Here is a 15495-nt window from a genome sequence, read left to right on the forward strand (position 1 = left end):
CTCCTCCTCCTTGTCGGCTCTAGCCGCGCCTCTCCCGCCTCCCCAAGGCCGAGTTTAGGGCTGCAGCGTTGCCTGCGGCGGGTGGGGTTTTCCAGCCGCCCTCCTAAGGCTCCGGCGTGTCCTTCCTGGAGGAGCTAGGCAGCTGCTCCCGAGAGCGGCAGCGGGCGGGTGTGAAGGACTAAGCAGAAGCAAATCGAGGGTTGGTGCCGAGGACGGGCACTCACGGCCTTCCCCCTCGGCAGTGCCCAGCCGCCGCGGTGTCGCAGAGCCACCGAACAGGGGGAGATCCGGGGACCAGCGCCCCCGCTCGGGCTGGGCCCCTTGCAGCTGGCTGCCCCGGGCCATGTCCAGGCGGCTTTCGAATGTCTCCAAGGAGGGAGACCACAACATCTCTGGGCCACCCGTGCCAGTGCTCAGTCACCCTCACTCTGTGAGGTTTTTCCTGATGTTCAGGTGGAACCTCCGGTGCTTCAGTATGTGCCCATTGCCTCTGGTCCTGTCACTGGGCACATCTAAGAGGTGTCTAGATGCATCTTCTTTGTTCTCTCCCTTTAGTATTTGTATATATTGGGCCACTCTCCACCTTTCCTCACATGAGAGATGCTTCAGACCCTTAGTCACTTTTGCAGCCCTTCACTGGACTCTCCCGAGTATGTCCATGCATCCATGCCTCTCTTGTACTAGGAAGCCCACAGCTGGACACAGTACTCCAGGTGTGGCCTCACCAGTTCTGAGAAGGAAAGGGTCATCTCCCTTGCCCTGCTGATGACACTCTTCCTCATACAGCTCAGGATACTGGTGGCCTTATTTGCCACAAGGGCACATTGCTGGTTCACATTCACTTTAGTGTCCACCACAATGCCCAAGTCCTTTTCTGCAAAGCTGCTTTCAGCCGATCACCCCCCAGTATATAGTGGTGCATGGTGTAGTTCCTCCCCAAGTGCAGACTCTTGGACTTCCTCTTGTTGACCTTCCTGATGCTCCTGTCAAGACAGTTCTCCAGGCTGTGGCGTCCATCTGGATGGCAGCATGACTGTTTAATCTACTGGCCACTCCTCCCAGTTTTGTATTCTGCATATCAATATTTTCCTAATGTACTTCAGCTGCAATAATTTTTTTTAAAGGGCCTTCTTCAACCAGAAATTCACTACACAACATGGTGACCAACCTCCTCTGAAACAGCACTAATGTCATAGTTTCCTTTGTGAATAAACCATTTTGCTACTATGGACAACAGCAGGGCTTAACATGGACCTTGGGGTACAGAGCTATTTCAGGGGACACCTGAGAGGGGATCTCAAGATACGGAGGCCCAGGGAATTTGATGTATTTCATAGGAAACAAAATCAAAAAATACCCAGGAAAAAAATAGCTATCTGCAGGGAAAAAAAAAAAAAAACACAAAAACAAAACAAAAAAAAAAAAACAGCCCACAACTAATAAATATGAAGAATTAAATATTATTATAAATTTCATCTCTTCTTTGATAGTCAGATTAAAAAATATGTAATTCCTCAGCTGAACACATGAGCTGTCAGTGCCCTAGGGTTGTAGTGACCCTGGCATCAAGTGATCCACAGTGCAGGTACCCTGGGTAGGTGCAGGCTGGGGCAGTGCTGGGCTGTGCTGCAGGTACAGTCTGTGCCATGCTGCATGCATTCCTCAGCCCCTAGAGAAACTCAGCTGGCTCATCATTACAGAGGTGCCTGCAGGCAGTCCTGGCTTGGTACCAGCCATTACACGTCCTGCTCAGCCTTACCTCTAACAGCACGGCAAGGTCTCATGAGAGCATCATTTCTTTTGGGGCTGTAGAAATGTTACAGTTGTTTCTGTGTAAGAAAATAATATAAACCCTGAAAGGCCAAAAAGGAAGAATCTCTACTATGGAAGTGATCTGCACAGAGTGCTATGTGTGAACTGGAGGCTCCCTCAGTGCTATACCACTGGGGCCTTCCACCACCTAAAAGGGTGTGAGATTATACTATTCCCTTCCTATAATGTAAATAAATAGCACTGTAGATACTTTACAGGGTCTAAGTGCTGTCCTTACTGGGATCATAACAGACCGACACCTCCTGGTGCACAATGGGGTTAAGTGAAGAAATCAGAGAATTGTGGTGTGCACGTTCTTGCTATTATTTTCCACAAGCAAATTAAATATGCAGAAGTCCCTGCTCTACTTCACACAGATGTAGTTATCACGTTTGTTTCAGTGAAGTTTCACAGAGGCAGGCTCTGGCAATCTGATGATCTGGATGAGGCAGTACTTTGAGCACAGCACAGTCCTTGCAGTAGGCTTGGAAGTGGCATTTTTGGGGGGGTTAAATGGTGTCCTGTTTGGGCGTGTAGCATAGAAGGTCAATGAATATTTTGATGAACATACTTTGGATATAGTGGTTGAGTTTGGTTCCATGTAAAGGAGTACTTCAGAAAATCTCTTTCTTTCCACACCATTGGGAAGTCTTTCAAGGAAAGCGAGATTACAACTGATTAGGAGAAAACTGCTGGAGCAAGCTCACCAACAAAGTTTTCAAGTTGACAAGCAGGTATTCTTTATTGCAGTGCCAGGAGACACAGGCGATAGCTCCTCCTAATGTGTATCACTGTATTGCTATGCAGGTCATCCTTATATAATCACTGGGCATACATGCATATTCATGAGGTTACGTATGGATTACATCATTTTCCAGAAAGTTTCCTGCATGCACACAAAAATGTGGTGGTCTTTGAGAGTTGTTTACTTCTTCCAACAATATTCATAACTTCTGTCAGTCTTTGAAGCACCAATTTAATTAACATTACAAACACAGCAATCGTCCCGTCCTTCTACTTATCAGTTAGTCTAACTACTTCCATCCTGGGCATCTGCTAGGCCCAGATACTCCCCATCCCCAGGTCCTGTTTTTCTATTCTGTTTTCTTACACTTTTTGTACTAAGGTCCTAAGGACCTAAAACTATGTCAACTACCTTCAAGCACCTCAGTTATTTTCCATTAAAAAGCCAAACTTAACGTTACTTAGAACTGATTACATTTTGTGCTTTTGTGCCTCCTTGTCTCACAGCTCAGCACAGCCGGAGCACTGTTTTAGGTCTGGAAGGCCATGTCTGTTCCAACACCAAACTTTGCACTCATTTTTCCCCATCTTCTGACACCATTTTTCCCTTGCCCTCCAGAGTGGAGGCATGACGGGCCACAGCCCCTCTCAGATTGAAAAGCGAGCGTTTCGGAGTGACGAGGGCCCGCACAGCGCAGACAGCACAGTCTGAGGCCCCACGACACTGGTGTTGCCCACGTCCACTGGGGCCGTTGGCACAGCGACACCCTACGCCTCCCGCCGCCGCACGAAAGGGGGCGATGCTTAGTCCCGCCCCCTGGGCCTGCAACGCACCAATCAGGAGAGAACGTGCTGAATTGGCCTCTCTGCAATTGGGCTTCGCTCTGATGACACCTGCTCTCTGCGGATAGCCCGCCAGGCTTAGGAGAGGCGGCCGCTGTTCCCGGGCCGCAGAGCCGCGGGCTGCCCTGGGGTGGCCCGAACTGGCACTTCCTGCCCTCCGAAGGCCAAAAGCTGCTCGGCTCTCCTTCGTTCCCTGGCGGGCGCGGGCCCGAGGGCAACCTCGCAGGCACCTTCCCCCGTTGCTGGGGCCGTTGCCGCTGGAAATCGCCTTTATCGCCAGTGTGTCCTGTCAGTCAGTGGAGAAGGAGTTGAATTCTAGAGTTGTGGAGACGTTCCAGGTAGCACAGGGAAATCCTGAGAGGCTGCTGTCTTTTAGATCACTCTTCTAGACAAAAGTACATTGACCTTTACATTTACCATAGAAGTAGGTCTAGAAGAGCAATTTGGGAACTTAAACCTACCTCAACTTCCAAACATAAGAACAAAGTCTAACAAATTCTGTAACAAATTCTGAGGTGCAGCAAAAACCCCATGGTGCTTTTTCCTAATGGTATATTGGATAACTTAAAAAGAAATTAATTCATGACTGTTAACAACCAGATTGTGTGAAGAAATCATGCAGCTTAACAGTCTTACCAAACCTACCTTTACAATTGAGACATGGTCAAATTTTCATTACTTTGAGACACATTTTTGTTGCCATGCAAGACAGAAATAGTTATAAAACCATAGAAGAAGATGATAAGTGTGACCAAAACCAGTGAACTTATCTGTTCAAATTTTTATTTATTTATTTTTAAGATATTTTGTATAGGTCAAAATGGGTGATGTTGAAAAAGACAAGATGTTTATGCAGAAATGTTCTCAGTGCCACACAGTTGAAAAAGGTGGAAAGCACAAGATGGGTCCAAACCTTTGGGGTGTATTTGGCCGCCAAACAGGACAAGCTGAAGGATTTTCTTATTCAGAAGCGAACAAAACAAAAGGTAAAACTAATAGGTGACATGGATGAGGTGCAGTGATGGAGGGGACATATATGAAAGAAAACCTTCTTTAGAAGTACAGTAGAAAGCCTCACAAGGAATTACAACTGCCTACTTTTATTACTGTAGATGAATCTGAACTATAATTTCAGAAACAACAATCCTAGGTCCCTATGTTAAAAAGAACTTTTACCATTATTCAGCACACGAGGTCAGAAGGTGTATAGCTTTCCCAGAAATTTGTAATATCAATGGGAAAATTTCTGTTTCTGTTTCTTGAGAGTGCTTTTAGATTCTGTCTGCTGGTCACTACCCTCTACTGGCACTATGATGTGCTGTGGTTTTTCTGCTCAGAGCACTTGACTAAATACCATCACCTACTAGTAAACTGTGCTTTTTCTTGTGTTTTTCATGCAGTCTTGAAAAGCAGTGGAATATCTAAAAGTGGAGAGTAATTCTGTGTCTGTTTAATTATTTTTCTATTATTTGAATATAAATTAGATTATTTGAATCAATCTATTAATTACAAATACAGTCCTGTTTGGTTTTGGTTTCATTTGTTTGTGATTTTTCCTGGCTGCTAAGGTACTTTAGAACTGTCTGACTTCTTTGCTATTCTGTGATTTCTAGGAAATATTTTGTGACATTCACCTTATACTAGGACTTCATTCACACAAAAAAAATGCCAGCATATATTAAGTATTGCTTTCTCATTAAAAATGTAGTGAACAAATCATACAGGTGTTAGTACAGGTTTTTAAAAGGAAGCCAACTAAGTGACATCTAAATCCATGTTAGGCCATGGGAAGAGTCAACTCTGGAGGACAGAAGAGAAACTTGAACATGTAGTTAGAGGTATTTGTGTAGTCTTGAGCACAACGGTAGGCTACTTATGTTGACAGAGACAGGTTTTATCAGGGTTGGAAGGAAACACTAATAGTATTTCAACTTATGTCAGGAGATTCCAGGATCTGGCCTCTGACAACCTTTTTTCTAATGCCCTTCAGTGGAGCACAGCCTTGATGAATTTAATGCTAATCTGTAGATCTAATTTTCAACAACTGTATGAAATTAAAAGTTGGATCTTTTGCATTCTGGAATTACAAAGATATAGCTTAAAAGTATTAAGTAGTTGTATGTGAAATAGTGCAAAGAACTGCAAGTCTCTATGATACAAAAAGGATTTACATTTACATTGACAACATACACCTTGTGCATTTTACATTATGTATTATTTATGCTCAGATTCCTCTTGGATTCTAGACACATTATGTTCAGAAACATCTCACCTTTGATTTGAGATGGTTGACATTTTCATATCAACAACATACATGCTGTTGGGCCAGCCTTGTATTTTATAATGTTTTTTGTTTTTCAGGAATTGTCTGGAGTGAGAGTACAATGATGGAATGTTTGGAAAACCCTAAGAAATACATTCCTGGTACAAAAATTATTTTTGCTAGAATTAAGAAGAAAAATGAAAGAGCTAATCTTGTTGCATACTTGAAAAAAGCAACCTCATGAAACATTGCTGCAGCAGTTGTAATGTTAGTGAAAAATGTTTCAGATTTTGAATAGTTCCTATATCAACTTTTAATATTTTTATGCTAATTACACATTAGGGACTGGCATTAGCAAAATCAAACAAGGATATGTTTTAAGACGCTATGTTCTAATTAAAAACATTGGAAGGTGAGAATAATTTATATTGTGTTATATATTTCATAAACCTTTATGGAGTGTGCTATAGAAATATTGTTCCTTTCTATACAGAGAACTGAGAGCCCAATCTGCAACTAATTATTCAAACACTCACCGAAACTATTATTTAATTGTGGCTACATAAATAAGAAAGTGCCTGTAAACACTAGGACTGACAACTAAATGAAGTTTTTCTTCTGGAAAAACAATCCTTAGCATTATCACCTAGGAAGGAAAGTACCATCTGCGGTAGGTAACAAAACATAATCTTACATTTAAAGAACATTACATAAGAATGGGGAGGTGGAATACCAAGAATATTGGATATTTTCAGAGAACAAGTAACTTTTCAGTAGTGATGTTGACCTGAAAGAATCTTGAGGAGATACCTGAACACCCATGATCTCTTTGGTTTAAAAACACTGCCCCACTCTGTTTAGTGGGGGTTAGTCTGTTCCTCTGTTACTGTTCCTTTGTGTATCAAAAAAAATAAAATTATCTACTGATCTTTTTTCAGAGTTGTGATTTTTTGTCTCCATTTGAGGCTAATATACTAAGGTACCCTTAACCTCTAACATGTAGAATGAATGAGGGATAACTCAGTCAAATAAATGATAGCAGGAGATACTTTCACCAACAGCAGAGTACTGATGAGGATGATTAAAGTCCTCCTAAAACCTCCTCATGAATCTCTACCACTGAATTGAGATTTATAATTTAGTTCTCAGTTTACACAAATATAATACATTAAAACATACTTCACTCAATGAAGGTTTCCTTATGTCTCCGCAGAAGGGAACATTAATGCAAACTAATTTACTAGTGTCTATTCCCAGGTGGTCAGTTTATCAGTATTGTTTCAATGCTTACCCACCAGGAGCTTTAACCAGTTGGCTTGCCATGCTCCACGGAGCTGAACTGCTGTTTTTAAGTGAGGGAATAAGCAAGAATGGAGTGAAAAGTTCTGTGACAGAGCCTGCTTTCTTTTTCTTTTGTGCTGTAGCTGTAAGATAGTTCCCTCTTTCAGTTTGACAGTTGGGACCTGTTCTGCTGACTATTTAGACAATTAAAGTGTCTCCCTCAATGACAAAAAAATTCTGGAGTGCTTTTCTCAATTGCATTTTGAAGAGTTTGAAGAGTGCATTTGCCACTGCCTTTCTGTATAGAGAAACACACTCTGCTGAGAAATAAACTGTAATTTCTCCTCTTGATTCTTTTAGGGCACCTTTGTATGCTTGTACCCAAGGAGACCAGGTGGGACTGGCTAAAGCCTGCCTTGCTGTCTGAGCTGTCTTTGTGCATCCTCACCAATAAAGGGTGCATCATACATCAGATGCAGCAGATAAAAGCTGTCTGTACCTCACTGCAGCATATCTGTAGAATTACAAAGGCAGCACAATCCTGTGACATTGACAAAATCCTTTTACCTCTTTGGCCCACCCTTGAAACACCTCAACTAATCTGTCTCAGGCCCACACACAAAGCTGCAGCCCAGTATACTGTGTGCTTGGTTTACTCACCCTGCAGAGGTACAGTCTGATATGTGCAGGGCACAGACAGACCCAAGTTTTCTCCTAACATTCAGTGATGCACCTGGTCAGGCTTGTGAATGAGGTTTTACAATGCCTGTGCAAGTTACAGAAAAGACAAATCATCAAATGTGATAATTTGTCACATTGTATCTGGAAACACTGAATTACTTTAAGCGTTTACATCCAAAACTGCTACACAGTAACCATTATGTAGTAAACATTGGTGTGAGTGCCCAGACCAAACCTTACCATAGTGAGATGGTAAAAAATATTTACATACAGGTCTTTCACTTGCATGCAGATGCCCAAGGTCCTTGCTGGAGAGCTCAGGGTAAGTGCCTGCCAGGCTTTCAGCAGCTTACGCGGTATCTTTGTTCAAGTGAAGTGTTTGTGCCAGAGTTACAAAACCACAAATGCTACTGGAAAGGCCAAACAGTGATTAGCAGCTTCGGGCAAGCGGGCGCCCTTCAAGGCTGACGCTGACGCAGTGCCAGCAGCTGGGGCCACTTCAGTGACAGCCCAAGCAGCAGTATACAGATGTGTGCCAACAGCGGGGACTCCGCCGCCGACGTGGCGCTGTGCCTGCTGCCGCGTGTGAAGTCCCTTCACTTCACAGCCCGGGCGGCGTGTCAGCAGCGCGCCGACAGAAATGCGTAAAAGACAGAATATTTCAGTCGCCTTTGCCCTCACCGAGACGCGCCCGCAATATCATGTCCACGCTACCTGTATGAACGAGCTCGGCTTCTTTAGAGGTGCGAGCAGCTCCGGGGCGAACCCCTAAGCGTGTCTTCCGACGTTACCTCTTCCCGCCCCTCTCCCAGTCCGCTCGCCACGGGTGCGGCAGCCGGGCGCCCCCGGCAACTCAGCTGCGGCTGAGGCACTCTGCGGCGGCAGGGAGCAGCCCCTCCTCCGCGCCACGGCAGCCCCCGGCCCCTCGGACAGAGCCAGGAGAGCAGAAAGAAGCCGTGCTACTGACCGAGAGGTAGGCACGGAGCTCTGGCACCACGGTGGCCCGGGGACGGCGGCAGTGAGGGAGCTGCTGCTCCGCCTGCAACATCGCAGGCACCGCGACTGGGGAACGAAATCCTTTGTCGCTTCTCAAGGAGTCTCTGGGAGCCACAGTACCTTCAGGGAGACTCTCGTAATCCCCGACTGCTGCGGGAGACACGGCAGCCCCTCGGGCACACATGCAGCCCTCCCTCCCCAAAAAACAGCCTGCACTATCCACACCTGTCCCGAAATCGTTCCCCCTCTTTGCAAGCACTGCCTGCATCCCCGAACCAGGATGGGCTGCTGCAGGAGCAGGGTCCCCGGCAGGTCGGAATCTCGTTTTATTGAAGGCTTGCCCGTGTGTTTTCCCAGCCACCCAAACTCCCATTCATGAATTTCTGAAGCTGCCTTCATTCAGTCTTTGGTGAGCTCATGAAAGACATTTTTCACGTGTTAAGATCCATGACTCCGTTTTTTTCAGTCGCTTACGCGTAAGCATCGATTTTGCAATGAAACGTGCTCCACGTGCGCATAAAAATAATCCCTGTCCGTCTGCGCCAGTGAATACAGCCGGTTTCCCCCTGGCAGCCGGTGCTGCAGGAGCGGGCACCCAGGAGTGCCTCGGCAAGCCTGCTCCCGCCGAGCGCCCCCAGGGGAAGCGGTTCGTGGGCACAGGGCTCTGGGCGGCCCCGCGGGCAGAGTCCACTCCCTGCCCCGATGCACGGCGCCCAGCGCGGAACGCCGGGCAGAGCCGGTCCCCGCGCGGGAGAGATGCGGGCGTCTCATCGCGGGGGTTCAACAAACGGAATTCGCTTGGTCTTTCTGGAGGGATTCCGCGTTTCTGCCTGTCTGTTGAAGTACTGAAGCGGCGCAAATAATGCTATAAATCAAACCTCTTTAACGGGAGCGCTCGCCTTACCTCCCCCCGCTTCTCCCGCAGACCGGGCTTGCCCCTTCCCTTGCACACGCATGACAGACAAAAGGACCCTCCCTCTCCCCCCGCACACGCCCACCGATGCTCCTGAATGAGGCACCCACTGCTGCGGAGCTCCTTAGCGCAGCACACCCTACTCGGGGTCCTCCTGCCTGGTATCCTGCGCTCTTCTACCCTTCTCCCTCAGCTTTCACCGGGGGGGTTGGTGAGGTGGCTGCCGTCAGGCTCGCGGCTGTTCCCCCCCCCCCCCCCCCCCCCCGCAGCGGGGCTCACCAGCCCTCCCTCCTCCTCGCCTGCCCCCCCTCTCGGCTCCCGCGTCCTCCCCCCACCCGCCCCTCCCTCCCTCCCTCCTCAGCCGTCCGCCGGCTAGGTTACGCAGCAGCCGCCGCCAGTACTGACAGCGCCTGGCAGAAGGGGTTTGCCCGAGCGCTCCCGGAGCATCTCCACGGCGCGCCTGCCCGGCTCACAGGCTCACAGGGAGAGCCGGCCCAAAACCGGGCGCGGGAGCCACGACCAGAGAAGGGCTGAGAGTCAAGGACCAGGGAAATACCTAGAATAATACTAATACTACCGCTAGTAATAATAAAGAGTGTGGGCAGGAAAAGGAGATTGCGGGGGGAAGCAGAGGGAGAGAAGAAGAAGCGCCCCCAAGGACGGGCCCGGGCAAGGGGCAGGAGCAACTCCTCGCTGGGACTACGGCACCCCCTGTGCCCCGGGGCGGCCGTCGGGGCGGCGGCAGCACGTGGAAGCGGCTGGGCATGGCCTCCGCGGGGGCTCCTGCGGCCTGAGCCGCCCCCACCGCCGGCACCATGGCGGCCGCCACCGACACTGGCCTCGACGTGGCGGCGGTGGAAAGTTTCCTAGAGAGGCACCCGGAGCTGGTGGAGAAGTGGCTGAAGAGGAAGAGCTCACTTCCTAAAGCGCCCTCGGTCCCCGCCGCCGGCCCACCGGACGAGCTCCGAAGCAGCTGCGGCCCCGGCGGCGGCTGGGGCAGTGCGGGAGGCCCCGGCGTCCTGCAGCGCCGAGCCTCTCAGAAGGAGCTGCGGAAGAGCTTCGCCCGCTCCAAGGCCATCCATGTCAACCTCACCTACGACGAGCATGTGCACGCCCGGGCGCAGGAGCCTCTGAGCAGCGTACGGCGGCGGGCACTGCTGCGGAAGGCCAGTTCCTTGCCCCCCACCACCGCGCACATCCTCAGCGCCCTGCTGGAGTCCCGCATCAGCCTGCCCCAGTACCCCCCCACTGCCCTGGACTACAAGCGCTACCTCAAGGAGCATAACGAGCGCCAGTTCTTCCTGGAGCTGGTCAAGGACATCTCCAACGACCTGGACCTCACCAGCCTCAGCTACAAGATCCTCATCTTCGTCTGCCTCATGGTGGACGCCGACCGCAGCTCACTCTTCCTCGTGGAGGGGGCCGCCGGCGGCAAGAAGAGTCTAGTCTCCAAGTTCTTCGACGTGCACGCCGGCACCCCGCTGCTGCCCTGCGGCTCCACCGAGAACAGCAACGAGGTGCAGGTGCCCTGGGGTAAGGGCATCATCGGCTACGTGGCGGAGCACGGAGAGACCGTTAACATCCCCGACGCCTACCAGGTAGGAGCCGGGCAGGCTCCCAGGGCTCGGCTGCCCCCAGCTTCCCGCCGACCTCGGCGGCGGATGCGCCTGCCGGGAAGCTTCGCCGCCGCCCGGCCCTTCCTCCCTCCTGGGGCGTCCCTCCCAGCCGCCCTGCTTCTCCTCGGGCCGACCCTGCCGAAGCGGCGGCGCTGGCACCGTCGAGGCGCCGGGGGTTGTGCGTAGCGGGCGCGGGTACTCTCGGGTCAACTGTTGACGGGGCGGGAGGGGACTCCCGTGAAGGCGGGAGGAAAGTGGAAAGCATCTTCCGGTGGCCGGCGGGCCAGAGTGGCCATCAGATCGGTCCAGCAGTGCTGCTGGATTTCGCAGGAGTGGTACTTCCCTTCATGCGTTTTCAAAACGTGTTTTGGAATAGGTTGAAGAAAAGTTTCAAAAATGCCCGTGACAGTCCCGATGATAACATTCTTAAATCTCTGTCTCGTTAATGTTTCCTGTCTGCCCTCTGCTTTCAAAGGAGCATATATTTTCAATTTTGCCTATGCCAACTGAGCACACATGGCATGTATTTTCAATCGTATTCCTAGCACTGATAATCAGTCTTGTTCTCCTACAAGGGTTTTCGACAGCTTTTACTTTTAGAGAGGCTTCAGTGTGAATTGTGAAAATGTAGTCCTGGCTTCAAGGCAAAAATTCTCATTGACTTCAGCAGGGACCTATGTGTCTTCACCTGCGTGTGTAAATGCAAACTGGTGCATTCAGTTTACTAGCTTGAAACGTACCTCTCAGTCCTAGGGGCTATTTCTAGTGTTTATTAGTGTGAGACACTATCAGCAGTTTGAGGCTCCTGAGAAAATTAAGAACCACAGAGAGACAGATTGAGAAACTCAATTAGGATCTTGGAAAGCTTCAGAAAGGTGGGAGATGCATGTCTTTAAAGTTTTTAGTGATAATCATTGCCCAATGTCTAATTTTGCTCTGCAATAATAACAGAAATAGTAAACATTAAAAACCCTGTTGATGCTTTATAGCAAACCATACAAGGAAGAAACTTGAAAAATAAAATTGGATTATTTTTGTTTGAAATGCAGAAGAGCCAAGGTGAATGTGTTTTGGGCCGAATATTTATTTATTTGTCAAGCATTGAAAAATAAACTACGGACCTCACAGATCCAGACAGAGAGAGATTCCCAACCTACAAAGTTCAAAAGAATGAACAGAGCTTGGTAAAAAAACTGCAATATTCAGACTAAAATGGCTGTGTGTTCGATCACCTTTGAAAAAAAAATCTGAGCTTGTTTTCTTCCTTTATTTTTCCTTTTCACCATTATACACCATCAGATTTTTTTTAAATGATTATTATTTCTCAAACTATACTCTTCCCAAAATATCTTCTGTTGGGGATTAAGTAGATGCTTTCAGTAGTCTCAAGTGGCTAAACAGATAGAAAGGATATCTGAGTTTGGCTGTGAAAGGGCTCAATCTCTCCTTTTAACTCTGGATAGCTCCAGCCAACTTTTTTTGAGAATGCCAATAGAAAGGGTGCTTGTAGTGCCAGGTGATGGCATTATTTTTTCTTCAATGTTTGTTTATTTTGTGTTCCCTTCCCTTATGAAAAAGCCCCACTACTTTAAACAGTTTCTTGTCTGTTTCATTCCCAGAGAAAAGCGAAAAACAATTCATCCAGTTGCCATTCCTGGTACTATTTGTATTATGCTTTTGTTTGGCTCCTGTGCAAAATTGATTAAAATATTATAAATAATACAATTGTCTATTTAAGCCACAAGTACATTAGTTGCAGTAGATGATAAAGTTCTAAGCCAAGTTCATCCTGTAATTTTATCAGTTGCAACTTCCCTGCTTTCAGTGGAGTTACTTCTGGTTGTGCAACTCTTGTGCAAAAGAAACCTTGCAACCTTAATGAAAGTTTTGCTTGATAATAAAATGAGGGATCTACTTTCCTTTATGTTTCTGAATTAGTTTATCTTCTTTTACCTGACAAATATATACACATTGTGCATCATTGAAAGGAGACCTTTATAATTTAATAGTAAAGAAAGCCCTATGGAAGCCCAGGTACATGCGTGTAAAGAAGCAACAGCTGTTCAATTTCAGATCATTGTAGTGCTCACAATACAGCACTTTAAAAATTAATAAATATGAATATATGATTTTTTTTTTGCCAGCATATCCATTGTACTGGGAGTGTTTAAACAACTGTCAGGTAAAAGAAAGTACCACCAGGAAACTTTGTCAGGCTGACAGGTGGAGTTGAAGACAAAGGGGTGACAGCACTGCAGCATTTTGTCAACTGAAGAGAGAGTCTGCATTAATACTACCTGTTTGGTAAGAAAAGGCCTTATGATAGGACAGAACATCTCTAGATCAAACTTTTACTTATTTTGTTGCTTTCTTTTTTTTTTCTTTAAATAACAAACTTGTTTAAAAAGGTAAAGGTACTACTGTATAATCACGTGGCTAGTTTATAGTGTTGGGAAATTTGTTGTATTATCATCCAACCATCTTTATTTTCTCAGAGCCTGCTCAAATACTAGTTGGAATTCCACCATTGAGTACAAATTGGGTTGCCTGCTTCTATCATCAGCTACTCCTGACAATAATGGGACTTCAGTGCAAAACACATTACATATAAATCCTGCCACGTCTTGTAATGTGCTTCACACAGGCAGTCCCCTGTGCCCATACACAGACTGGTTTAGGAAATCTTTGTAAGTGGCAATCAGTGTAATTTTCAGAGATTGTTTTAAGTTTTCAAGTACACATTTATTTTTCTAAAGAATAAAAGTACTAAAAAATGAAATCAAACAATAGGCTGGGGCTTTTCCACAATCCAGGTGATTATTACTGTTGTTGAGTCAGACTTTCAAAACCTGCTCATGGAAAGAATTTTCCTTAATTCAATAAGCATACTTAGATACAAGGTTTGGAACTAGCATTATGTATTGAGGCCTGTATGATAATAAATTCTTTTAACACTAAACACAAACTATATAATATCTCATGGCACTTTGATTTAGGAAGTTCAGCAGTGACTGAAAAAAACGTTTGGAGTTTCACAGCATCAGAGAATTTGACAGATAGTTAATAGAAAGGTTTCATTTGATAATGACTGATTCAAAAGTTGTACAATTTAATTCATGGCATTAAAAGAGCTTTACTTATTACAGTGCAAAATCAAGTGATGAAAGCAAGTTTACAGTTATAACACTTTGCAAAATAATGATCTAATCTGTAAGAGTTAGTACTACAGAAGATTTGAGACCAGAAAAGGAATTAGATACATTCTTTGCATTTTGGAGCCAGTCTTAAACTCTTTCTCCTGCAAATAATCCAGCTGACTTGCAAGTCGAACTCCTAGTCAGTTTAAGTTTGAAAATAAAGCCTTGGATCTTCCCCTATGTTAATTTTGGGAAGCATTTCTGACTCTTTAGTCTTATATGATATGGTTTAGTGTGAGGTGTCCCTGCCCATGGCAGGGGGGTTAGAACTAGATGAACTTAAGGTCCGTTCCAACCCTAACTATTCTATGAATAATGTACTGTGGCTTGAGCACACATGTTGGAAGAATCCAATCATACTAGCAAGAAAATTTGGATTGTAAATGTCCATTGAAACTCCTTTAACAGAGCATAAATGTAGCTTTTTAAGTCATGTATGAAGACTATTAAGCATTTCATAAGTACACAGGAAGAAAAGCCATTAAACCTTACCTACGATTCTTCTGGGTTGTTTAAAAATGTAAGTTTTTTCCTATTTAAAGCTATAGATTTCTTTTTTTTATGTCATCCCTTCTTCTCACATTTCTCCTATGATGTTTAGCTGATACTACCGAAACTACTGATCATTTTAACTTTTTTCTACCTTTAGAGCAGTATTTAAATAAAATCTTTCAATTGCAAGTAATTTTTGGTTATCATTATACCTTTAGCTGTGCAAACACTGGGAGATAATTTAATAGCATCCCAAGTCCTTCTAACTAGTGACTCTTTAGAATAGTGAGCATACATCAGAAAGTGGTGAAAAATATGTTCTGCCTTTTGCCAGTGTCAGCTGAATAAAGTTTCTGTACATCTTACATGAAATTAAGAATTCAAAAAGTACCTTTTAAAGACAGAAGAAAACAATGGCTTACCAGATGGATATTTTAATAAAGTGGGTAGCAAAGAGAGGAGAAACGTGAAATGGAGTAAAGCTAAGACAATGGGTTTTGTAAGTTGGAGAAAGTGCCATAAAAGATGGTCAGAAACTATTTTTCTATATAGCTCAAGTCTTTAAAACCAAAATGTAACCACATTACTGGAGCTAAAATCAAGTAAAACAAGAGACAAGTCAAGCTCTGCTCTGAACTCTCCTGTGACCTCTTTCAA

The 15495-nt window shown here is 45.9% G+C and overlaps 2 protein-coding genes across 2 annotated transcripts in view; both read left to right on the top strand.

Annotated features, from left to right (window-relative positions):
* Positions 1 to 4219: 4219 nt before the first annotated feature.
* On the top strand, positions 4220 to 5906 carry LOC101870620 (cytochrome c-like). The gene is made up of 2 exons (XM_005152576.2): positions 4220 to 4385; positions 5761 to 5906. The coding sequence occupies exons 1-2, from the start codon at positions 4220 to 4222 to the stop codon at positions 5904 to 5906; spliced, it is 312 nt and encodes a 103-aa protein (XP_005152633.2).
* A 4442-nt stretch (positions 5907 to 10348) lies between these two features.
* Positions 10349 to 15495, top strand: part of PDE11A (phosphodiesterase 11A) — a 131931-nt gene continuing 126784 nt past the window's right edge. Inside the window, exon 1 of the mRNA XM_005152754.1 lies at positions 10349 to 11131. Coding sequence (XP_005152811.1) covers positions 10349 to 11131 — 783 coding nt within the window. The remainder of the gene's footprint in view (positions 11132 to 15495) is intronic.

The sequence above is a fragment of the Melopsittacus undulatus genome, chromosome 8 (assembly GCF_012275295.1).
Source record: "Melopsittacus undulatus isolate bMelUnd1 chromosome 8, bMelUnd1.mat.Z, whole genome shotgun sequence".
NCBI classification, from domain to species: domain Eukaryota; kingdom Metazoa; phylum Chordata; class Aves; order Psittaciformes; family Psittaculidae; genus Melopsittacus; species Melopsittacus undulatus.